Source organism: Trichomycterus rosablanca, chromosome 16 (assembly GCF_030014385.1).
Source record: "Trichomycterus rosablanca isolate fTriRos1 chromosome 16, fTriRos1.hap1, whole genome shotgun sequence".
Taxonomy (NCBI): Eukaryota; Metazoa; Chordata; class Actinopteri; order Siluriformes; family Trichomycteridae; genus Trichomycterus; species Trichomycterus rosablanca.
The window spans coordinates 8816937-8843589 of record NC_086003.1 but is presented as its reverse complement, the minus strand read 5'-3'; the positions used below and the strand labels follow the sequence as shown (position 1 = coordinate 8843589).

General features: G+C 40.6%; 1 protein-coding gene across 6 annotated transcripts in view; it reads right to left on the bottom strand.

Annotated features, from left to right (window-relative positions):
* Window positions 1–10456: 10456 nt before the first annotated feature.
* Window positions 10457–26653, bottom strand: part of slc4a4b (solute carrier family 4 member 4b) — a 113926-nt gene continuing 97729 nt past the window's right edge. For 2 of the 6 annotated variants that reach the window (XM_063011495.1, XM_063011498.1), the window contains exons 18-27: window positions 24360–24521; window positions 20376–20554; window positions 18868–18940; window positions 18511–18579; window positions 18302–18409; window positions 16836–16901; window positions 16565–16726; window positions 16308–16401; window positions 11204–11274; window positions 11029–11113 (exon numbers count right to left, since the gene is read on the bottom strand). In XM_063011495.1, the coding sequence (XP_062867565.1) occupies window positions 11240–11274; window positions 16308–16401; window positions 16565–16726; window positions 16836–16901; window positions 18302–18409; window positions 18511–18579; window positions 18868–18940; window positions 20376–20554; window positions 24360–24521 (948 nt within the window). In that variant the 3' untranslated portion in view covers window positions 11029–11113; window positions 11204–11239. Of the gene's footprint in view, window positions 11114–11203; window positions 11275–16307; window positions 16402–16564; window positions 16727–16835; window positions 16902–18301; window positions 18410–18510; window positions 18580–18867; window positions 18941–20375; window positions 20555–24359; window positions 24522–26653 lie in introns of all 6 variants that reach the window. The other 4 variants (XM_063011493.1, XM_063011494.1, XM_063011496.1 and 1 more) reach the window with 3 other exon arrangements.

Genomic DNA, 26653 nt, shown 5'->3' with positions numbered 1-26653 from the left:
ACTTTTTTCATGATGTTCCATTGCAGTATGTTATTCCACCACGCATATTGCTAAAATTATTCATTATTAATTAATCAGTAGTTTGATTAATACCAGAATGAACTCTTGCACCATCCCCATTTACCAGATGAAGTAGGTTAGGACTTGTATAACTGCCTTAACAACAGCTTTAATGCTTCTCTAAAACCTAAGGGTAGTTCTAAATGAGATTTCATTTTCCTTTTAGAACACTGATCAGCCGAGCAAAATCATTCTTTTTTTAACTTTAGCTATGCTAAAGCTATACTGTCACTCTGGAATAAAAAATAAAAAAAAAGCAAACCCTACTCCACCTACCAGTGGATCCCCAGTGCTTTTCCCCATGCTCTATCCACTGTAGACTAAAGACTGCAGCTCCACAGACACCTCTGTCAAAATCCTGAAGGTTGAAGATTACACTACAGCCATGCTTACAGACAGTTACTGGGAACCACAATTTCCAAGGATCTGAAATTGGTGCACCAATGCCAAGTTCACAACTTTTAATGTGCTTTCTATGTTCCTCTATGTGCCAGCTCAGGGAATTAAACCTGCCTCAAGAGCTGCTTGTTCTGTTCTATCTTGTTCTGGAGTCTATCCCCACCTCCATTACAGTGTGGTGCAGTTCTGACACCAAACAAGACATTCGTAAACTGCAGTACATCATGAGATCTGCAAACAATACCATTACCCTCTGTTTAATGTGCACACTTCCAAAACTAAGAAGCACGAACAGAAAATCATTAATGACCCTCTGCACCCCGGTCATGACATCTGACAACTTCTTACCATTAGTCATATGTGGATTACAATAAGCAAACTATATAAATGTTTGCCCCAGAGCATTTAACTGAAAAACGATTGTTCACATGATTTACGATTTAATTAATTAACTAATTCATTTATTCATTCACTTATTTATTGTCTGTTTTACCGCACCCACAGTCTTTAGTAGCTCCAACTGGCCTGTCTGCAATAAATCCTGATTCTGAATCTGATGGTTCTGAAATAATTGACTTAGAGACAGGTGATGCTGGGCTGTTTTAAACAAGGCAAATGCAAATAAATGATTTAAACTATTTATTAATGTAAATGACAAAAAACTGAACAACAACAATCAACTGATTTGACATTTATAATAAAAACATTATGTCACATGCGACAACACAATAACAGCAGTGTTCACATTACTTTATTTTCCATGTTCAAGGTACATTTCAAGTTTTAATATTAAATTTCATATACAGGATTCTTTATAAAGCCTTTATTAAGCCTTATGGAACAAACAAGCAACATACAGAAATCACAAAGTAATTGCAAATGCCTCGTTACAATTATGTAGAACACTTTCTATTACAATGAAATAAATTAATTATAGTTCATTAGTTTATATCGTGCAGCTGAACTGTACTCTACTTCAGAGTTGATCTTATTTAGCCTTAATGCCAGAATAATGAAAAAAGCCACATAAGAACATGAAAAATTAATTGAACGCTCAGAAAAGTATAATACACTTTCATTAACAAAGTACAAATACCTCTGTATGTTATATTACCCTATTACACACAGATTAGGCATAACATTAAAACCATCTCCTTGTTTCTACACTTACTGTCCATTTTATCAGCTCCACTTACCATATAGAAGCACTCTGTAGTTCTACAATTACTGACTGTAGTCCATCTGTTTCTCTGCATGCATTGTTAACCCCCTTTTCATGCTGTTCTTCAGTGGTCAGGACTCCACAGGACCACTACAGAGAAGGTATTATTTGGGTGGTGGGTCATTCTCAGCACTGCAGTGACACTGACATGGTGCTGGTATGAGTGGATAAGACACAGCAATGCTGCTGGAGTTTTTAAGCACCTCACTGTCACTGCTGGACTGAGAATAGTCCACCAACCAAAAATATATCCAGCCAACAGCGCCCCGTGGGCAGTGTCCTGTGACCACTGATGAAGGTCTGTAAGACGACCAACTCAAACTCCAGCAGCGCTGCTGTGTCTGATCCACTCATACCAGCACAACACACACTAACACACCACCACCATGTCATTGTTGCTGCAGTGCTGAGAATGATCCACCACCTAAATAATACCTGCTCTGTGGTGGTCGTGTGGGGGTCCTGACCATTGAAGAACAGGGTGAAAGGAGGCTAAAAATGTATGTAAAGAAATAGATGGACTACAGTCAGTAATTGTAGAACTACAAAGTGCTTCTATATGGTAAGTGGAGCTGATAAAATGGACAGTAAGTGTAGAAACAAGGAGGTGGTTTTAATGTTATGGCATTATGATATGAAAAAGTTTACTTGCTCTCCAAGTAAACACTGAGTGTTTGTTTATTAAGAGTTTGGGTATAAAAGTAAAAAATAATCTAAATTTGGTTCAGGTGTACCATTAGAGATTTGGTTACATCCAAACAGCTTAATGCAGACATAAATCTAAGTGCTGGTTTTGGTCTAACCACTTTTGGAAGGCTAACAAATGACACCAAACCCTAAAAAATAAAATAAAGATGTATAAAATAAAAACAAGCAACTGGCATTTAGTTTTAATACTTCAAATATGTTAAGCCAATAATCCAATAGTCAGCAGAAGTGGAACCAAACATCAACCCTGCCTACTGCTGTTTCATTAGAAGTTTTAATGCTTTACACAGTATGTCTATGCTTTAACTCTAGGGCAGTGGTAGCTCAGTAATTAAGGTGTTGAACTAGTAAGTACTTTAGCAAGGCCCTTAATTCTTAATTGCTCAAATTGTATTTAGTCACAGTTGTATTCAGTCTCTTTGGTGTCTGCTTGATGTCATCAATGGGAAATAATTTTTTTATAGGCAGTGGTAGCTCAGTGGTTAAGGTACTGGACTAGTAATAAGAAGGTTGCTGGTTTAAACCCTGCCACCACCAAGCTGCCACTGTTGGGCCCCTGAGCAAAGCCCTTAGACCATTAGACAAGCCTCTGCTAAATGCTGGAAATGTAATTCTAGGTATATGTCCTACTCCATCATGCTAGAATTTAACTAGCTGTTATTCTTGTAGGAGCAATGTGCGCATACAGATAAATAGAGCACCACCTCGTTGTACTCACAAAGGCATCAGCTTCACTTTATCAGCTCCACTTACCATATAAAAGCACTTTGTAGTTGTACAATTACTGACTGTAGTCTATCTGTTTCTCTGCATGCTTTGTTAGCCCAGGACCACTACAGAACGGGTATTATTTGGGTGGTGGATCATTCTCAGCACTGCAGTGACACTGACATGGTGGTGGTGTGTTAGTGTGTGTTGTGCTGGTATGAGTGGATCAGACACAGCAGCGCTGATAGAGTTTTTAAACACCTCACTGTCACTGCTGGACTGAGAATAGTCCACCAACCAAAAATAACCAGCCAGCAGTGCCCAGTGGGTAACGTCCTGTGACCACTGATGAAGGTCTAGAAGATGACCAACTCAAACAGCAGCAACAGATGAGCGATCGTCTCTGACTTTACATCTACAAGGTGGACCAACTCTGTAGGAGTGTCTAATAGAGTGGACAGTGAGTGGACACGGTATTTAAAAACTTCAGCAGCGCTGCTGTGTCTGATCCACTCATACCAGCACAACACACACTAACACACCACCACCATGTCATTGTCACTACTGGCTCTGTGGTGGTCATGTGGGGGTCCTGACCATTGAAGAAAAGGGTGAAAGTGGGCTAAAAAGTATGTAGAGAAACAGATGGACTACAGTCAGTAATTGTACAACTACAAAGTGCTTCTATATGGTAAGTGGAGCTAATAAAATGGACAGTGAGTGTAGAAACAAGGAGGTGGTTTTAATGTTATGGCTGATCAGTGTATATATCTGTAAAAAGGGGGAGAGTCTTCAAAGTCCACTTTTTAGAGTTAATCCACTTTTTTTATCACAGGAAGACATGTTAAATTGTAATTAATTATATATAAAGGCTCACACTTCTTTTCTTTTTTTTTATTATATAAAAGACAATATCCACCACAATTATTTTTAATAAAAAATCAATTTAAGTATTTCCAAACATTATATTGAAATGTCATAACTGCTTGAAGGTGCGTTTAAGTGTATATCACATATCACAGTGTAATCACATGTGTAGGAGATTATCACAAGCATAAGATTACAGTAAATTAGGATTATTTACTGATTTTTTGACATATTCTACATTGTGCCCACTTTTATATAAATAATATGTTAGAATTTTATCTCCAGTTTCTATTACTGCATAGATTAAAGACACATCACCTATTACCTGTGTCCATGTATTCAAAGAGGTAGAGGTAAGAATAGGTTATATAGAAATAAAACTTGGCAAGACGTTAAAAAAATAAAAACTTTATCTGAGAGTACCGCCACCACAAACTTGCTATTTTGGCTTAAGTAAATTCTTGTAAAAATGTACAGACTCCATTTCCAGAAAAGTTGGGACATTTTGTTAAATGCAATAAAAAGAAGAATCTTTATTTAACTGACAAAAGTAGAAAGAAGTGTTCACTGATCAGCTCCATTGTATTGTGTAAATACAAACACTGAAATACATTTAATAAAATTGGGACAGAGGAGAATAGTTTGAGATCTAAAGACACTTATTGTTGTAATGTCATTTTGTATGTTTTGGTATTTATGTTTGTTCTGTGTTTCTTTTTGTGCTGCAGAACAGGAACCTGCTGTAAACCTGTTTTTAAACTGAGCCAGGCCAATTTAAATGTGGCATATTTTGATGCTGCTTTAAATTTTCCTGTATAAAGAAAGAAATTATACAAGTAAAAATTTCTCCATTCTTGCTTGATACGAGACTTTAGCTGCTAAACAGTCCGTGTTCGCCCTTGTCCGATTCTCTTTTTCGTAATGCAGCATACATTTTCAATAGGAGACAGATCTGGACTGCAGGCATGCCAGTCAAGCACACACACTCAGTGTCTATAAAGTTAAAAGTACCACATACGTCCCAGGAAAAGAAATCGCCTTGATAGCAGCACTTCTATTTAATCAAAATATACACCTGCTTGTGCTCTGGATTGAACACAAGATGGCGCCAGTGTGTTTTTGGTATGCTAATGGAATCCCATTTGATTGATCATGCTTTAGGATTGTGTGCATCCTCTTTCAGAAGCTTTCTACAGTATCAGTGATACAAATTCATTATGATCATGAAAAATTCTATATTATCGAGACATCTAGAACCTTGGATCAAACATCCAACTGTTATATGACTTCTTTTTTTTTTTACATGAGCTGGAGTTTTTATTTTTAGTTAAAACATGGCTGGTGATCCAAGTCTAGATCTGTGCTCTACAGACGGTAGTTTTTAAACTGTCCACAGGACACCGGGCGAGGGGTTGCAGATGTTTTTGTAGAAATGGATATACATGCTCTACTCTTTCTATTACAGATGTGCATACCAACTTTAAATCTCTTAACTTTAAAGTTAAATCTGTGGACCACATTGCTCTGCAATCTTATCTACAGGCCACCTAAAACAAATACAGACTTTAAATTTCTTTAGAAAAGAATTCTCTGACCTGTTGTCCATAGTGACTGTGATGTCCGAATGAATATTTATCCTGGGAGACTTTAACATTCATTTAACTGAATTGAACCTTGTGTTTGATTCTTTTGATTTTACTCAGTATATAAATGGCCCTACTCATGAGCATTGGCCCATTGATCTTGTTTTATCTCATAGTTTAAATGAAACTGTAAGAACTACTCTAGTATTTGGGTACTGAGGACTTAATGGTATCTATTTATTCATTCTGTGCAACTGGGTTGCCCTTCTGAGAGTGAGACATCCCAGGATAAAATCTCAACCTTGGCTAAATGATTGTATTAGGACTGCTAGAATAGTGTAGGATAGCAGAGCGTTAATGAAGGGATAGACTAATTTAAGGATAGACTACAAGTATCAGCTGAGAATTTTAAATCATGTTTGGTTAGATTTTGGTTAGTAATAAATTGTCAAAAATTCTTTCATAAACAGCAATATTCAGTCCTAAACCCTCTTCCATATAATGGCTCTGTAGCATCCTTAAAACTGACATTTCTCTGGATTTCTACTAGACCAAGGTTGAAAATCTTAGAGCTTCTATTTCAACTTCTGGGACTTGGCTCTTTGCCTATCAATGAGATACACTATATTGCCAAAAGTATTGCCAGTGTGGTACCGTGATAGGATGCCACCTGTGCAACAAGTCCAGTCGTGAAATTTCCTCGCTACTAAATATTCCACAGTCAACTGTCAGTGGTATTATAACAAAGTGGAAGCGATTGGGAACGACAGCAACTCAGCCACAGATTGGTAGCCACATAAAATGACAGAGCGGGGTCAGCGGATGCTGAGGCGCATAGTGCGCAGAGGTCACCAGAGTCAATCGCTACATGTTGGAACAGGAAGTCAATCGCTACATGCCTTCAAACTTCATGTGGCCTTCAGATTAGCTCAAGTACAGTGTGTAGAGAGCTTCATGGAATGGGTTTCCATGGCCAAGCAGCTGCATCCAAGCCTTACATCACCAAGCGCAATGCAAAGCATCGGATGCAGTGGTGTAAAGCACGCTGCCACTGGACTCAGTGGAGACGTGTTCTCTGAAGTGACGAATCACGCTTCTCCGTCCTGCAACCTGATGGACGAGTCTGGGTTTGGCAGTTGCAAGAAGAACGAGCTTGTCTGACTGCATTGTGCCAAGTGTAAAGTTTGGTGGAGGGGGGATTATGGTGTGGGGTTATTTTTCAGGAGTTGGGCTCGGCCCCTTAGTTCCAGTGAAAGGAACTCTTAATGCTTCAGCATACCAAGAGATTTTGGACTATTTCATGCTCCCAACTTTGTGGAAACAGTTTGGGGATGGCCCCTTCCTGTTCCAACATGACTGCGCACCAGTGCACAAAGCAAGCTCCATAAAGACATGGATGAGCATGAGATGAGTTTGGTGTGGAAGAACTTGACTGGCCTGCACAGAGTCCTGACCTCAACTCCATAGAACACCTTTGGGATGAATTAGAGCGGAGACTGTGTGCCAGGCCTTCTCGTCCAACATCAGTGTCTGACCTCTTCTGGAAGAATGATCAAAAATTCCCATAAACACACTACTAAATCTTGTGAAAACCCTTCCCAGAAGAGTTAAGGCTGTTATAGCTGCAAAGGGTGTGCCGACATCATAATAAACCCTATGGATTAAGAATGGGACGTCACTCAAGTTCATATGCGTGTGAAGGCAGACGAGCGAATACTTTTGGCAATATAATGTATTTCAACAACCAGTCTCCTTTCCTCAGTTATCTGACTTTGTTGTGCTTATTGCCTTTGCTGTTGATATTCTTCCATCTTCGCTATTTAGAAAGTTGTTGATACAATAGAATCCACTGTTTTTTGAATGCATTTTACTCCCTTTTTCTCCCAATTTAGCGGAGCCAATCCGCTGCCAGGGACCCCAATGGCGTCCAATAAGGGTGTATATTCACCTGACACACACTCCCTCTGAGGAGTGTGCAGTCCACCAACTCCTTCTTTTTTACCCATACATCAGGGGATTTGCACTTAGGGTCAGCTTCAAGTACGTAGAGTCACGCCCCGATCTCTGCGCTCCTTCACTTTCTGTACAGGTTCTCTGGGCAATCAAAGTCCTTACACAGCGTTGATAACCTCTTAGTCCAGTCTTTTTTGTCTGCTGCAGGCATTGCTAAAGGGCGCCCAGCCCAGCCGAGATTTGAACCTGGAAACTCAGAACCTCGGCCACCGGATCCACTGTTTTCTTAATGAAGCAAACCTGGATGTAGGGAATATGAGTAGTCCCAAGTGGCATTAGACATGACCCATCTTTAACTGTTTTTAAAACGAAGCTTAAAATACACTTCTATTAATTAGCTTTTAATATCTGTTGAGCTGTTGAGCTGTTGATCTGTGGATTGAGGACTGTGTGTTGTGTTTATGTTCTACACTGTGTTTTGTGTGTGGAAGCGAAAAGTGAAAGATTTTAAATAAGCTATATACAGGTCCTTCTCAAAAAATTAGCATATTGTGATAAAGTTCATTATTTTCCATAATGTAATGATAAAAATTAAACTTTCATATATTTTAGATTCATTGCACACCAACTGAAATATTTCAGGTCTTTTATTGTTTTAATACTGATGATTTTGGCATACAGCTCATGAAAACCCAAAATTCCTATCTCAAAAAATTAGCATATCATGAAAAGGTTCTCTAAACGAGCTATTAACCTAATCATCTGAATCAACGAATTAACTCTAAACACCTGCAAAAGATTCCTGAGGCTTTTAAAAACTCCCAGCCTGGTTCATTACTCAAAACTGCAATCATGGGTAAGACTGCCGACCTGACTGCTGTCCAGAAGGCCATCATTGACACCCTCAAGCAAGAGGGTAAGACACAGAAAGAAATTTCTGAACGAATAGGCTGTTCCCAGAGTGCTGTATCAAGGCACCTCAGTGGGAAGTCTGTGGGAAGGAAAAAGTGTGGCAGAAAACACTGCACAACGAGAAGAGGTGACCGGACCCTGAGGAAGATTGTGGAGAAGGGCCGATTCCAGACCTTGGGGGACCTGCGGAAGCAGTGGACTGAGTCTGGAGTAGAAACATCCAGAGCCACCGTGCACAGGCGTGTGCAGGAAATGGGCTACAGGTGCCGCATTCCCCAGGTCAAGCCACTTTTGAACCAGAAACAGCAGCACTGGACTGTTGCTCAGTGGTCCAAAGTACTGTTTTCGGATTAAAGCAAATTTTGCATGTCATTCGGAAATCAAGGTGCCAGAGTCTGGAGGAAGACTGGGGAGAAGGAAATGCCAAAATGCCTGAAGTCCAGTGTCAAGTACCCACAGTCAGTGATGGTCTGGGGTGCCATGTCAGCTGCTGGTGTTGGTCCACTGTGTTTTATCAAGGGCAGGGTCAATGCAGCTAGCTATCAGGAGATTTTGGAGCACTTCATGCTTCCATCTGCTGAAAAGCTTTATGGAGATGAAGATTTCATTTTTCAGCACGACCTGGCACCTGCTCACAGTGCCAAAACCACTGGTGAATGGTTTACTGACCATGGTATTACTGTGCTCAATTGGCCTGCCAACTCTCCTGACCTGAACCCCATAGAGAATCTGTGGGATATTGTGAAGAGAAAGTTGAGAGACACAAGACCCAACACTCTGGATGAGCTTAAGGCCGCTATCGAAGCATCCTGGGCCTCCATAACACCTCAGCAGTGCCACAGGCTGATTGCCTCCATGCCACGCCGCATTGAAGCAGTCATTTCTGCAAAAGGATTCCCGACCAAGTATTGAGTGCATAACTGAACATAATTATTTGAAGGTTGACTTTTTTTGTATTAAAAACACTTTTCTTTTATTGGTCGGATGAAATATGCTAATTGTTTGAGATAGGAATTTTGGGTTTTCATGGGCTGTATGCCAAAATCATCAGTATTAAAACAATAAAAGACCTGAAATATTTCAGTTGGTGTGCAATGAATCTAAAATATATGAAAGTTTAATTTTTATCATTACATTATGGAAAATAATGAACTTTATCACAATATGCTAATTTTTTGAGAAGGACCTGTACATAAATTTTACTTACTTACTGCCACATATACAAGTCGCCCATGCTATAGGCACTGACTCCCCCCCATACCATGACAGTTGTTTGCTTTTGCAGCTTTCGCTGATAACAGTCTGGAGGGTCCTTTTTGTCTTTGTCACAGAGACCTCATTGTCCTTAAATGTGAACTCATCTCACAAAGAACACATTTTATTGTCTTTCTGTCCATCTGAGATGAGCTGGAGCCCAGAGAACTCGGTGGAGTTTTTATATAGAATTGATGTATGGATTTCTCTTTGTGTAACAGTTTCTTTTTTTTCTCTACTTTATTTATGCATTTTCTCCCAATTTAGCGGAGTCAATTTGTCTTCCGCTGCTGGGGGATCCCTATTTGCAGTCAAGGTGGGTATTTTTGCTACATACGCCTCCTCCGAACTGTGCACAGCCATTAGCAAAACCCTTTTTCATATATGCATTCTGCACAGGCACCTCTCTATCTGCCAGTCAGGGTCCTGTACACAGCGTTTGAAGACCCCTCCCACATAGTCCGGTCATCCCGCCCTAGCAGAGACGTGTCTGCTGCAGGCACTGCCAATTATGCCCGCTAGATGTCACCCAGCCGACCGGTGGCAACGCCGAGTTTCGAACCGAAGAATTTAAAATCTCGGCACTGGTGTGCTAGTGGAATATCCCGAGTTACTGATTGCATTTCTTGATGCAGTGGTAGACTGTGTTAAGTGACAACAGTTTTCTGAAGTACTTCTATATTTACAAACTAAAATGAAGCTGATCAGCGATAACACTGGAAATACTTTCTTTCTACTTTAACTCAGTTTAATAAATATTCAAGAGAATGAACAAATCACAGATTCTTCTTTTTACTGCATTTTACAAAATGTCACAAAACTTTACAAAACTTCTGGAAATCAGGTTTGTAAGTTCAAAATTTAAAAAAGATTGCTACTACTACTCACAAACTGCAGGATGTGTTACTTATATTAATTTATATCTAAAATATATCAAAAAAGAAAATTTTTATTTTGGTCCTTTGTTCCGACCATGGCTAAATAATATATGATTTAAATGAGAGAAAATGATTAAAACAATTTGAAGTCATTGAATTTTGTTCAGATTAATGTGACCCATTTTCAATAACTAAAAAATCAATCATGAAACTTTTGTGTTTTACTAAAATTCTTTAAAAATCACTACAGATGTTTTTAAAGGTCATTTTGATCTCTGATTAAGTTTTATTTGTCTATTTGGCGACCCCTAACAGAGCAGCCAAAATGAATCATCATATTTTGATTGTCATAGCTCAGATAAAGGTAAGCAATAAAGAATATTTTACAGTTGTATTGATGTTTGTACACATAGCCTGACTCACTGTGACAGAAAGTTCAGTAGTAAAAACAATACAGGGGCTAAAAAGCTGTTTCATCATTTTGAGCTACCCAGAGAAATTTGCTGCGGCTGGTGTCCACATCAGTTCTGACTGGAGGCACATACTTCTTCAACTGGCTCAGATCCTGACTGCACAAAAGACAAACACAAAATACTTTAGAATAATACGATTTTAATGAATTCAAGTCATGCCGATAACAGTCTAAAACTCATGTTTACCTTGATACAGACTTGGAAAGGAAAAAACCCAGAGCTTCAGTATGGACTGAGGAAAGACGTCGACTTACTTCCTATAAAATCCACACATGCACACAGTTTAAAATGTATCTCATATATACAACGTAAATGTACATTTCCAGGGAGGAAAGTGTATCAAAGGTAAAGCACAGGTTAGTTAGCAAACACACAGGGTAGTGGATGCAGGAAGCCCTTTGCATGCAGAAATAAACTGGAAGTAAAAGTCATTCAAATCCAATCTCAGTTTCTATTCTTTTTAAAGTCAGACATATAAACCGATCAACCATAACATTAAAACCACCTCCTTGTTTCTACACTCACTGCCCATTTTATCAGCTCCACTTACCATATAGAAGTACTTTGTAGTTCTACAATTACTGACTGTAGTCCATCTCTTTCTCTGCATACTTTTTAACCTGCTTTCATGCTGTTCTTCAATGGTCAGGACCACCACAGACCAGGTATTATTTAGGAAGTGGATCATTCTCAGCACTGCAGTAACACCGACATGATGTTGGTGTGTTAGTGTGTGTTGTGCTGGTATGAGTGGATCAGACACAGCAGCACTGCTGGAGTTTTTAAACACCGTGTCCACTCACTGTCCACTCTATTAGACACTCCTACCTAGTTGGTCCACCTTGTAGATGTAAAGTCAGAGACGATCGCTCATCTATTGCTGCTGTTTGAGTTGGTCATCTTCTAGACCTTCATCAGTGGTCACAGGACGCTGCCTACGGGGCGCTGTTGGCTGGATATTTTTGGTTGGTGGACTTTTCTCAGTCCAGCAGTGACAGTGAGGTGTTTAAAAAGTCTTATCCACAGCCGCTCAGGTGGCGCAGCGGTAAAGTACGCTAGCGCACCAGAGTTGGGTTTCTGGATGCATCGTATCGAAACTCAGCTCTACCTTTCAGACTGGGCTGGGTGGCAGTATGAACAACGTTTGGCTGTTGTTCAGGGTTAGGGGTAGAGTCGGAGCATAGGTCCTCATAACTGGTACAACTGCGGCCCCCGATGGTTGACTGACGGCGTCTGCACAGGGCTGAGGAATAACATTGAGGGGGGTGTGACCCTCCGTGTCTCTCGGTGTATGAACTCGGCTCGTGCAGGTGAAAAATGCAGGCTGTACTGATTGCGTGCCGGAGGGGGCGCAAGTCAGTTGAGTGGCGTCCTCAGTCAGCGGCAAAGGGTCGAATCAATATAGAGGACACAATCAGGGTAATTGGACACGATTAGAATGGGGATAAAAGTTGGGGGGAAAAAAGTGGGAAAAAATAGATAATTATAAAAAAAAAAATAATAATAAAATAAATAAATAAATAAATAAAGTCTTATCCACTCATATCAGCATAACACACACTAACACACCACCACCATGTCAGTGTCACTGCAGTACTGAGAATGATCCACCACCTAAATAACACCTGCTCTGTAGTGGTCCTGGGAGAGTCCTGACCATTGAAGAACAGCATAAAAGGGGGCTAACAAAACATGCAGAGAAACAGATGGACTACAGTCAGTAGTTGTGGAACTACAAAAAGCTTCTATATGGTAAGTAGAGCTGATAAAATGGACAGTGAGAATGTAGAAACACAGAGGTGGTAATGTTACGACTGATCGGTGTGTATATATATATAATGTGGCAATATGATCCACGTGTAAATGGTAGATAAATTACAATTAAAACAAAAAAAAACATTAGGATCTATCATCTTTGCAACCATTTATTTACCAAAAATCTATTTGGTAAATCCATGTTATGCGCAAGGTTTGCCACTGGGTGGGGTTAGTGTGCCGTTCTTGTTTATCCGGCACTGGCAGATTGAGAAGGTTCCCTAAATTTCCTTTTTAGAGAAGTTGGTTTTCGTATTGTGGCAGTCAGTTCTCAGTTCTGTTCTGTTACGGGCTGCAGACTTTATTGTCTGATCAACTTCATCTCATTTGTTAATACACATCCATTCCTGCTGATAACAGTCTGGAAGGTTCTTTTTGTCTTTGATCCAGCATCCATTTCCTCTAGAAAAATATGAATGACCACAATACACGATTCCACTGTGTGATGGTCCATCCCAGATGCCTCTGAGTCCAAAGAACTTAACGCTGCTTCTGGACATATTTAACATAAGGCTTCTTTTTTGCACACTACAGTTGTTAGTAGCATTTGTGCATGTAACTCTGTATTGTAGTGCTTGACAAAGGTTTGCCACAGTAATCCCTTGTCCATGTGGTTATATCAGCTAATAATGAAAAGACATTACTTGATGCAGTGCCAGCTGTGGGATCAGAGATCATGGGTTTTCAGCTTAGCCTTACGCCTCCTCTGTCCTTGTATGCAGATTCTTTTTTTTCTCTATTTTAGTTATGCATTTTCTCCCAATTTAGTGTAGTCAATTTTTCTTCCGCTGCTGGGGGATCCCTGATTGCAGTCGAGGTGGGTATATTGCTGCTCACACCTCCTCCGACCAACGCGCAGCCCTTAGAGGAACCCTTTTTCACCTTATGCACTCTGCACAGGCGCTTCTCTACCTGCTAATCAGGGTCCTTATACAGCATTTGAAGACCCCACCCACATAGTCCGGTCATCCCGCCCTAGCAGAAATGTGTCTGCCAATTATGCCCGCTAGATGATAACAAGTTTCGAACCGAGGAGTTCAGAATCTCTGCGCTGGTGTACTAGCGGAATATCCTGCTGCGCCACCTGGCCGCCAGATTCCTTTAATTGTTTAATTATATTGTACGCTGTAGATGGAGAAATATGCAAATCCCCTCCAGTCTTTCTCTGCAAAGCTCTGTGAATGGCCGTCATTTTAAGACATGAGAAGATAAACAGCAAAAGAATAAAGTTGGTTTATGAAACTGTGTTTTGTTAATATGAGGACATATTAAATCATGTTAAAGAGTTACGAAGCCACGACAAGTATTTCCAGGATTAGGAAACGTAGAATTGCTATCTGAAATGTTCTCCTGATTTCACTCTTAGGAAAGAGCAAAAATCAGTCAATGATGTCTCCATCATGTTTGCATTTGACTGTGTTGCAAAATTTTTGAAAAGGTAAGTGTCAAACGGGGCTTGAACTTTAAGCGCAGAGACAAGGGCTAAAAAATGAGTATTAGTCGACTGCGACACTCGAGGTAGCGCAGTGGTAGCTGGAATGCAGTGAATGCAGCTTAACTTTGATGAATCTGGACAGCAGTAAAAGATATTTATTGGTTACATTTATTGGTTACTTTGGTTACATTTATAACAGGACATGTAATTACTGGTTACACAAGATTCATCAGTTCAGATCTTCCATGCCAAACACAGTCATGGACAATTTTATATCTCCAATTCACCTCACTTGCATGTCTTTGTACTGTGGGACGAATCCAGAGCTCCCAGAGGAAACCCATGCAGACACTGCTCCACCTGGGAATCGAACCAAAGGACCTTCTTGCTGTGAGGCGACAGTGCTACCCACCAAGCAACCGTGACACCCCAGTAAAATATAATAAACAGAAGCAAACCATTGTTCTTTGTGCATATTACGCTTTAAAACTGCCTATGTGGACAATCACTGAACTGAGACTACACAGAAGGTCCTGGGTTCGATCCCCAGGTGGGGCGGTCTGGGTCCTTTCTGTGTGGAGTTTGCATGTTCTCCCTGTGTCAGCGTGGGTTTCCTCCGGGTGCTCCGGTTTCCTTCCACAGTCCAAAGACGTGCAAGTGTGGTGAATTGGAGACACCAAATTGTCCATGAGTGTGTTCGATATAACCTTGTGTGAACTGATAAATCTTGTGTAATGAGTAACTACCGTTCCTGTCATGAATGAAACCAAAGTGTAAAACATGACGTTAAAATCCTAATAAACAAACAAACAAACCAACTGAGATTACACTAAACAAATAACATGAATCACAGTTAAAACTGGAATTAAAAATAAAATCTGAACTGAGTGTCTTGCAGTGTGAATACAGCGAGTGTGCAGAGATGTTCACAAGTCACAAAATACGAGTCTGAGTCGAGTCACGAGTCTTTAGGCTAGAGTCCGAGTCGAGTCACGAGTCAATATAATATACACAAAACATATATTTGAAAAGTAGCGTAGAAATAAACAAATAATATGTAAGTTCAGATAAAAACAACAACAGATTAGCAACTGTATTTTGCGTTTTACTTTGTGCCTTTACTTTCCTAGGTACCAAAAGCTTAAAAGCTTAAACTGACGTTTTGTTTTCATTGCAAATCACAGCACAGCGGCCAAAATCCCAAACACAGCAAAAAAAATCCATAATACTGCTTACCTTAGCTTACGTTGTTCCAGATGCTATTACATTTATAACCGTGTGTCCCATTAGGAATAGAATCCGTTATTTTGTAAATGTGCTTACAATTAAAAACCTCCAAACTTTTCCCGTTTGTGAAGTAAAACACGAAACTCGTTAGAAAGGCGATCAAGCGTTTCATTGACACATCATCTGTGTGACGCTGCAAACTAAATACATGCAAATAACAGCATTTCTTACTAACAATTAAAATCAGAAGGTCTGATTGGTTCAGAAAGCGGTTCTTACAATCATTAGTGCCAATTCTGTAGGAGCGTTCCATTCACATTATCTGTTATTTTAAGTAGGGAGCAACGTTTCATCACTAGACCGGAAGCTGGCTGTAACATTTAGCCATTGCGTGTGTTGCGGTTTAAAATGTTGCTGACTTTTGTAGTCCACAAGTCATTTTTTGCGAGTCACGAGTCGAGTCCGAGTCATTTGAAAGGAGTCCGAGTCGAGTCCGAAGTCGCTGTGTGTCGCAGACTCGAGTCCCCATCTCTGCCAGTGTGTGTGTGTGTGCATGTGTGAAAGAAAAATTGATTGTTAATAGAGGCTTAACATATACAGGTTCATCATGCAAAGAGAGCTGGGAAAGATTAAACTAAACCCAGACCACCTGGGATTAGTAATGAATCTTGAAAGCATGGAAAGATACCAAGTAAGAGCGAGTGAGATAGAAACCCAAGCCCATGCCAGAAGCTCTTAGGAAGGTTTTGAAGGCACCGAGACTGGCATTCTGACATTCATGTGAAAGTTCATCGAACTTTCTGCCCTACTCACTCTCTGAGGCCTTCTCCACTTTGGTTGGCTCCTCCTCCAGTTTCTCCATAGAGATCTTTATACTGGGAATATTGTCAATGGCTGGATAGTCTGACTGTAAAATGCAAGGAGCAGGACACATTTAAAAATCAAAACTAACTTGGGCGTCTGCTTCAGCGTGATCTATTTTATACTTTGACTAACGCCTATGTACATTTGAAACAGCCTGTATGCATCCTTTAAATAATCAAATACAATCAGATAAATAGTCTGTTTACATAATTGGTATCGCTGTCGATGCTCCCCTTCTTCTTCTTCTTTTTCTTTTCGTCTTCTTTCTTCTTTTTGTCTTTCTCAGGCATGATGTCATCCAGGTAGCCAAGGTCATGCTGCGAGAAAACGTAGTCCATCGCCTTCCTCACAGCCACCAGGGCCAAGATCTACACAGAGAAGGAGAGAAACCAGAAGACAGAAGTTGAAAAACACTAGTTGATTGTAGTACAATTAATTTCAAAAGTGTGTGTGTGTGTGTGAGTGGGGTGGACTTACCATTACTGGAAAGATAATGGCTGCTACTGTAGACTTCAGGATCCACAGAAGAGCAAGACACAGAACCTACGCAGACAAACACACTCATATTCAGCATTTACATTTACATACATCACCGCTTCACACAAAGTATTCACAAAGAGCCATAAAGAACCATTTAATCAATAATACAGCAGCCTTATAATCTATAGGACTTTTACACCGATCAGCCATAACATTAAAACCACCTCCTTGTTTCTACACTCACTGTCCATTTTATCAGCTCCACTTACCACATAGAAGCACTTTGTAGTTCTACAATTACTGACTGTAGTCCATCTGTTTCTCTGCATGCTTTGTTAGCCCCCTTTCATACTGTTCTTCAATGGTCAGGACTCTCCCAGGACCACTAGAGAGCAGGTATTATTTAGGTGGTGGATCATTCTCAGCACTGCAGTGACACTGACATGGTGGTGGTGTGTTAATGTGTGTTGTGCTGGTTTGAGTGGATAAGACACAGTAATGCTGATGGAGTTTTTAAACACCTCACTGTCACTGCTGGACTGAGAATAGTCCACCAACCAAATATATCCAGCCAACAGCACCCTGTGGGCAGCGTCCTGTGACCACTGATGAAGGTCTTGAAGATGACCAACTCAAACAGCAGCAATAGATGAGTGATCGTCTCTGACTTTACATCTACAAGGTGGACCAACTAGGTAGGAGTGTCTAATAGAGTGGACAGTGAGTGGACATGGTATTTAAAAACTCCAGCAGCATTGCTGTGTCTGATCCACTCATACCAGCACCACACACACTAACACACCACCACCATGTCAGTGTCACTGCAGTGCTGAGAATGATCCATCACCTAAATAATACCTGCTCTGTTCTCTCCATTGAAGAACAGGGTGAAAGCAGGCTAAAAAGTATGTAGCGAAACAGATGGACTACAGTCAGTAATTGTAGAACTACAAAGTGCTCCTATATGGTAAGTGGAGCTGATAAAATGGACAGTGAGTGTAGAAACAAGGAGGTGGTTTTAATGTTATGGCTGATCGGTGTATGTTAGTATAACAGAATGACAAATGGTCCTTCCAGAAATTTCTTTACCACTACAGTTATAATCAGTTATAATCAGCTAACTAAAAGCCTGTTTATTTTAATATTTCACTTAAATGTTAATTCACTACTATTATCTGATTAATTTATGATGTGCCAAACATCGTGGCGCTCAGGTAGTGCAGTGATAATTTACACTAGCCCACTGATGTTGGGATCCAGGGTTCGAATCCCCTACGTTGCTATCAACCAGTAAGATGTCTGAATACAGACTTGATTGGCTATGTCTAAGGTGGGAGAGGGGTGGTGAAGTTCCCGTGGTGAAAGCCCAGTGATTCTGGGGAAGCCGGAACCACAGCGAACCTGACCAGCGGTGGTAAAACATAACAATTAATTATTAGTTTGGAAGCCCAGTATACACAGACCTGGACAAATGTGAACAGATGAACTCGGCGCAGGGGAACGTGACGCAGGTAGATTAAATCTGGCTGGTGCTTCGCTGGCATCAATAACAGCTTCAAGCGATCCATGAACTGCACATGGACACAATAACAAATACACACATGAAAACAGAAAATTTCTTTAGCAGTTTGAGAGATGAAATGCAAAAAAACTGAGAAATGGCTTTACTCACCTGCACTCCATTTAGAGATGCCACTCCCATATAGAGGAAGACACCATAGAGCACAGGCATGGGAATAAACTACAAGGAAAACAACATTACAGACACACATCACAGATTAATTTTTACTGTGTTAAATAAGTGTTTAATAAATAAGTTCCTTGGAAAAAAGACTCACAATGCTGCTACTCATCTGACAGATCTTACTTCATAGAGTTAAATTACTCAATGTTATTAATACACTATTAGATGTGTTTACTGATGTGTTGAGTAGGCCAGTCATCAGCTCTCACTTAAATGTAAATTAATGTCTGACTCCTGCCAGTTGAATTAATTGAATTGCTTTAGACTAGATTGCATGAATCCTACCTTCAGAATAGGAGCCATAACGACAGACAGGCCAGTTAGAAGAAAGACAGCAATTCCAGTTACTCTTTGCTCCCTAAAGCAAGAATTAACATCTCTGTTAGATTTAAACAACATGCAAAAACATTTCTGTGGATACATAAACTTCATTAAGCAAACATGCAAAATTTGACTATAAACTTGCTGGACATAACATTTCAAAACCATTTGCATTTACACTGAGAGTCAAAAAGGTGATCCGTGAAACTGGTAGCTACAAAAGACGAAAGCAAAGTGGCCGATCGAAAAGCACGGACACCTTTGACAGCACAGTGCGAGTTCAAGAACTGGAGCCTAGCCAAGAGGACAAATAGTCAAATTTCTAGGAAAACTAGACTTATCCAATCATCAGTTTGAATTGTTAATCCTGTTCTGGTGCTGCAACACTGAATACATTTTGAAAATCGATCAACATTTTCTGATTTTGACCTTTTCTGGAAAAGTGTCTATGGAAATCGGAGCCTATTCAGTCAAAATAGCATTTGTAAGGTTCGGTTTATTTTATCCAAATTCTGTTTAATGGAGTTGTCAGAGCTTTGTTCTGACTTGACTTGACTATTACCAAGTTGTCACCAGTTGGCAATGGTTAACACTAAAAACCAGGGGTGTACAAATTGTTTGTGCTATATAGTCTTTATAAAAGTATAGATTTACAATTTGTAACTGCACCCTGTTGTGTTTACTAGATGTACCACCGCTTTATACTTGTCAGGGTCACAGTGGCTCCGATTCATTGTACAAGGGGCAGAAAACAACCCGGCAGGTTAACACTTTTTTAGTAGCTGGTGACTACATGTCTTTGGACTTGAAACCAGATGTGGACACAGCAAGAACATGCAGACTCGGTCAGGGAATGAAACTTAGGCCCTTTTTTGCCGTGAGGCAACACCTTGCAAAACTGTGTTACTTAGGTATACAACCAGAATCTTTTTTAAGCAAAAAATACAATTTAAGCAACAAAATATATTTTTTAAAGATTTTATGTTTTATGCATTAAAAAAAAAGCAACATTCATGTAATATACTGTGCAGTGTTAAACCTGGTCTGTAAAATGTTAGTGACTTACACTAACCAAATATGAAATTCCTGTCACGTTTAGATTTAAAAAAAAAAAACATGGCGCACGTATTAATGTATTCCAATACAAGAATTTCGAAAAAAAAAATGACATCACTTTTCTACATAGTCACCGTCTGATGCATTTTTCCCAGCGTCGTACCAACTCTTTAATGTCATCAACAAAAAATGTTTTTGGTTGTGCGCGTAGCCACTTATGCACCACTGCTTTCACATCATCATCACATGAAAATCTTCTTCCCCTTAAAGTTTCTTAAATTCAGACTATAAGCTCTCTCAGTCTCTCAGACATGACCAATTACTACTCCTCCCTCCCTCACCATTTCCAACAAAAATATAAAAGTGCGGAAACTTTTTGAAGATCCCTCGTACATATTATTTTTCTTCCTCTGTACCTGACTCCAAGAAATTTGGGCTGCTCGCCGGGTGCTGACGTCTCCGTTTCCATTTTAAGGGAATCGATGTGGGCGATGGAGATGACGGTGGCTGCTACGTACCACGGCAGGCCCATGAAAGAGCAGACGATCATCAGAACGGCCACCCAAAAAAGATCCAGGTGGTAGCCAGCACCTTTCTGTTCTCCACACACAGACACACACAATCACACAAAGAGATAAGAAAATGGGTTATGCCATGTAGTAACACATCCCTATTTGCAACACGTGACTGGCAAACTTGACACATTAGCGACTGCTCCCCTATATAGGTGTCACCTCAGTGAATCATTTTGGTCTGCCTACTTGATTTGGCACATATTTTACACTGGATGCTCTTTCTAAAGCAACCCACCTTAATCTATCCACGCTTGGGACTGGCACTGAGAGCGCACTGACAAGAGAATTATCTGATGGCTGGGCTGTCTGGCCATGTCTGTGCAGACACCCTACCAGCTAATAGCACTGCTGATATTTGAAGCCCAGATATCAACTGTAGTGGGCAAGCGTGTTTACCGATGTGCCACCAGAGATGAAGTGAATAATATTGACTAATTCATTACACTGGCACCTGTCAAGTGGTGAGTGTTGGAAGCAGCAGGGTTAATTTGTTGGCTCTCAGTGACTTTTACAAGGGCCTAACTGTGATTGCTAGATGTCTGGGTCAGAATGGCAGGTCTTGATGAGTGTTCCTAGCATGCTTAGTACTAACCTAAATAGATCCAAAAAGTACGACTGGTGAATCAGCCTGGCCTTATGGTCATGCCCAAGGCTTAATGAGATGCCAGAACACACAGTGCAGTAGTATTGCACAGCTACACACAGGTCAGAGTGTCCATGTCGACCACTGTCCACAGTCGAAAGACCCTATAATGGGCATTATTACTGGACCATGGAGCAATGGAAAAAAATGGCTTGGTTTGATGTATTGCGTTTCAATGTGCATTGCGTACCTGGTGAAATAATGGCACCAGGGAGCTCTAATGCAGGTTTTTTTTTCCTTTTTTAAGTGACCCAGGTAACACAAATGATGCATCGTATACTCTCTCAGCTCTGCTTCTGTACAATCTGGTCCCATTGAGGTTTACAAGACGTAACGTAAAGCCTTCACAAGAGGGCGTTTGTGCACAAGTTCCTTTCCTGTACGTACTTTCTCTGCGACCCCAGGTTCTATAGGAAAAAGGCAAGCCAGCAGGGTGATGCTCTGGACAACGTTCTGCTCAGAAACGTGAGGTCCTGATATTCATGAGGTTGTTAATTTGACACCAACCACCCACCAAATGTCCCTTTTCAGCACGGTCATCCACCCTGCAAACAACTGTTTGAGGTCTTTAAATTCCCTAGATTTCAGTCTGATCAAGCATCTGTGGGATGTGTTGGACAAACAAGTTTGCTCCATGGAGGCACCAACTTGCACCTTCCAGGACTTAAAGGACCTGCTGTTAACATCCTGGTGCCAAATACCACAGGACCATTAGAGGTCTTATGGAGTCCAGGTGATTTTATGGAGGTCTTATGGTGGTTTTACTGTTATGGTTGATCGTTGTACTGTATATTTCCCGTAATTAGTTCAAACATTACAATAATTTATATTCAATAAATTATAACTGTCATTTTTAAAATGACATCAGTCCAGCTTTCATCTAGGACATCCAATAGTAGTGTCTGAAATAATCTGAATACAAACATTTAAAGCTCTGATCTTCATAGAAAAGGTCAAGGCTGAGAGGGATTGTTCTAACAAGGCAAAATGTTTAAAGTGAAGCTAAAACCTCTTCATAAGCTTTTTTGGTGATTTGTTGATGGTGGTTTAGGAATTACTTTGTCCTTTATCAAGTCAAATATTTGTTGGCAAATGTTCTCTCTGATCTGTCAAATAATCACGTGCACTCTTACAATAGCAAACGTTCCACTTCTTGATAATGATCTGAACGGTACTCCAGCCTGGTGTGTGATCTGGATTGAGATTGGTTATAAAGTGCAAATACAGTTGGGAAAAAAATTAAACTTAATTTATGGTGGTTATATACACGATCAGCCATAACATTAAAACCACCTCCTTGTTTCTACACACACTGTCCTTTTTATCAGCTCCACTTACCATATAGGAGCACTTTGTAGTTCTACAATTACTGACTGTAGTCCATCTGTTTCTCTGCATGCTTTGTTAGCCCCCTTTCATGCTGTTCTTCAATGGTCAGGAACCCCACAGGACCACCACAGAGCAGGTATTATTTAGGTGGTGGATCATTCTCAGCACTGCAGTGACACTGACATGGTGGTGGTGTGTTAGTGTGTGTTGTGCTGGTTTGAGTGGATAAGACACAGCAGCGCTGCTGGAGTTTTTAAACACCTCACTGTCACTGCTGGACTGAGAATAGTCCACCAATCAAAAATATCCAGCCAACAGCACCCTGTGGGCAGCGTCCTGTGACCACTGATGAAAGTCTAGAAGATGACCAACTCAAACAGCAGCAATAGATGAGCGATCGTCTCTGACTTTACATCTACAAGGTAGACCAACTAGGTAGGAGTGTCTAATAGAGTGGACAGTGAGTAGACACAGTATTTAAAAACTCCAGCAGCACTGCTGTGTCTGATCCACTCATACCAGCACAACACACACTAACACTCCATCATCATGTCATTGTCACTGCAGTGCTGAGAATGATCCACCTCCTAAATAATACCTGCTCTGTAGTGGTCATGTGGGGGTCCTGACCATTGAAAAACAGGGTAAAAGCAGGTTAAAAAGGTATGTAGAAAAACATGGACTACAGTCAGTAATTGTAGAACTACAAAGTGCTTCTATATGGTAAGTGGAGCTGATAAAATGGACAGTGAGTGTAGAAACAAGGAGGTGGTTTTAATTTTATGGCTGATCAGTATACTTGTCCACCCCATTATTTCTCAAGTCAAATATGTGTTGCCAGATGTTATCTCTGAATTGTCCACTTACAATGGCAGACTTGCATGTTTAGCAAAACATTCTGAAGTAATCAGACAAAACAATGTAAGGCCTTGATACTTGTTTAAATTCCTGGAGGGACTGAGTCACACTGATAATGCTATCAACATGTAGTTTTTATTTAGGTAGACCAAGGCTAATTCTTAGTCTCCAGGCAACTCTAGTTTATTACACTAGTCTCATACACTAAGTTATAAAATACATAAATAATTATACCCTGAGCACTATATTGCTTACACCTATCTGGTATTTAACATTTACCACTTCCAAACAGATAAACTTTGTGGATATACAGTTACTGAGTGTAGCCCATCTGTTTCTCTGTATTCTTTGTCACCCCCTGTATACTATTTATCAAGTGAAAGGGACACCCAAGGAATACACCCTGGAAAGGGCAACAATCCATCAAAGGCACCACAACTGCCCATTTACTTACACCTCATGTTAAACCTCATGTTCTGTTTGCGATCCCTGAGACATCAGAGCCTCTTTAACAGCTCTAAAAATATCCTGAGCCTTTTTTAATCAGCTTGATGCTTCTTTGATACTCCTAATTTTATGGAAACTGCAAATAAGCAATATTTTTATATTGATAAGTGTTCAAAACACTCCCCTAATTTATGTGGGGTCTTAGAGATGCCAACTAAAAAACACGATTAAAGGAATTGATTAAAGGATTTTCATGTTTTTAGTTTGTGTCTGGTTTTGAGGGTACAGCTGACTCTCCTTATCTTACCCACACAACACTGGGGACTCTGGTACCCCAAAGAACAAGGTAGTATAATCAACATCAACAAAACACAAGCCTTAAAATAGTACATCCACATTCTGTATGTTTTAGGGAGACAAAGCTGAAATCCTTTACCTGCTGCACCCCCAAATACGAATAGCCAACTGATTAATTTAAACGAAACTTATTAGCAATAAGTAATCTCTCTCTCGTTCCCTCTGCCACACACAGCCACATGTGCACACACCTTGAGCTTGTGCTCCTTCCTGTTGACGATGACAGCAGTGATCTGCTGGTCCATGAAGATGAGGATGGTGACGAGGAGTGCAGGTACAGAAGAGACCAGGTACACCCACCAGGGATTACCTCCAAATGGGGGCACGAACCAGCCGCGGTTTGGACTAGTAGGCTGGACACACAGACACATTTCATTAAACACTGAATTAAAAACATTTCTGGGTATTATTACTGTGTGAGAGAGAAAGTCTGTGATGTACTGTAGCAAGACTACAATATTGAATACTGAATTATTTTTTACAAACACTGCTGACTGGCATGTTCATTAATACCTGAAGTTCAGGGTTTATATGTATGTACAGTGTATCACAAAAGTGAGTACACCCCTCACATTTCTGCAAATATTTCATTATATCTTTTCATGGGACAACACTATAGAACTAAAACTTGGATATAACTTACAGTAGTCAGTGTACAACTTGTATAGCAGTGTAGATTTACTGTCTTCTGAAAATAACTCGACACACAGCCATTAATGTCTAAATGGCTGGCAACATAAGTGAGTACACCCCACAGTGAACATGTCCAAATTGTGCCCAAAGTGTCAATATTTTGTGTGACCACCATGATTATCCAGCACTGCCTTAACCCTCCTGGGCATGGAATTCACCAGAGCTGCACAGGTTGCTACTGGAATCCTCTTCCACGCCTCCATGATGACATCATGGAGCTGTTGGATGTTAGACACCTTGAACTCCTCCACCTTCCACTTGAGGATGCGCCACAGGTGCTCAATTGGGTTTAGTCCATCACCTTTACCTTCAGCTTCCTCAGCAAGGCAGTTGTCATCTTGGAGGTTGTGTTTGGGGTCGTTATCCTGTTGGAAAACTGCCATGAGGCCCAGTTTTCGAAGGGAGGGGATCATGCTCTGTTTCAGAATGTCACAGTACATGTTGGAATTCATGTTTCCCTCAATGAACTGCAGCTCCCCAGTGCCAGCAACACTCATGCAGCCCAAGACCATGATGCTACCACCACCATGCTTGACTGTAGGCAAGATACAGTTGTCTTGGTACTTCTCACCAGGGCGCCGCCACACATGCTGGACACCATCTGAGCCAAACAAGTTTATCTTGGTCTCGTCAGACCACAGGGCATTCCAGTAATCCATGTTCTTGGACTGCTTGTCTTCAGCAAACTGTTTGCGGGCTTTCTTGTGCGTCAGCTTCCTTCTGGGATGACGACCATGCAGACCGAGTTGATGCAGTGTGCGGCGTATGGTCTGAGCACTGACAGGCTGACCTCCCACGTCTTCAACCTCTGCAGCAATGCTGGCAGCACTCATGTGTCTATTTTTTAAAGCCAACCTCTGGATATGACGCCGAACACGTGGACTCAACTTCTTTGGTGGACCCTGGCGAAGCCTGTTCCGAGTGGAACCTGTCCTGGAAAACCGCTGTATGACCTTGGCCACCATGCTGTAGCTCAGTTTCAGGGTGTTAGCAATCTTCTTATAGCCCAGGCCATCTTTGTGGAGAGCAACAATTCTATTTCTCACATCCTCAGAGAGTTCTTTGCCATGAGGTGCCATGTTGAATATCCAGTGGCCAGTATGAGAGAATTGTACCCAAAACACCAAATTTAACAGCCCTGCTCCCAATTTACACCTGGGACCTTGACACATGACACCAGGGAGGGACAACGACACATTTGGGCACAATTTGGACATGTTCACTGTGGGGTGTACTCACTTATGTTGCCAGCTATTTAGACATTAATGGCTGTGTGTTGAGTTATTTTCAGAAAACAGTAAATCTACACTGCTATACAAGCTGTACACTGACTACTCTAAGTTATATCCAAGTTTCATGTCTGTAGTGTTGTCCCATGAAAAGATATAAGGAAATATTTGCAGAAATGTGAGGGGTGTACTCACTTTTGTGATACACTGTATGAACTACAGTGCATTTATTAACACCATCAATCTGTACAAAATAATAAATAATGTAATGCTGCAGAGACAAATTTAAGTGTCTAATAAACTATAATATATGAATTCATTCTTATTGTTATTATTGTAGTTGTTGTTGCTATAATAATAATAGTGATAATAATAGTAATATATTGCCATACAGACCAGCTTTGTGTAAAACTTGTTATCACTTGAACAGACGGACAAATCTCAGCCATTTAGACTATGTTAGGCCGCATTCACATGAGAAGCAGCAAAACCGCTTTTGCGCCGGTTGTGCTGTTGTTTCCTATTGAGTGTGACCGCTGACCTTTTCAAAGCACCTCCAATAA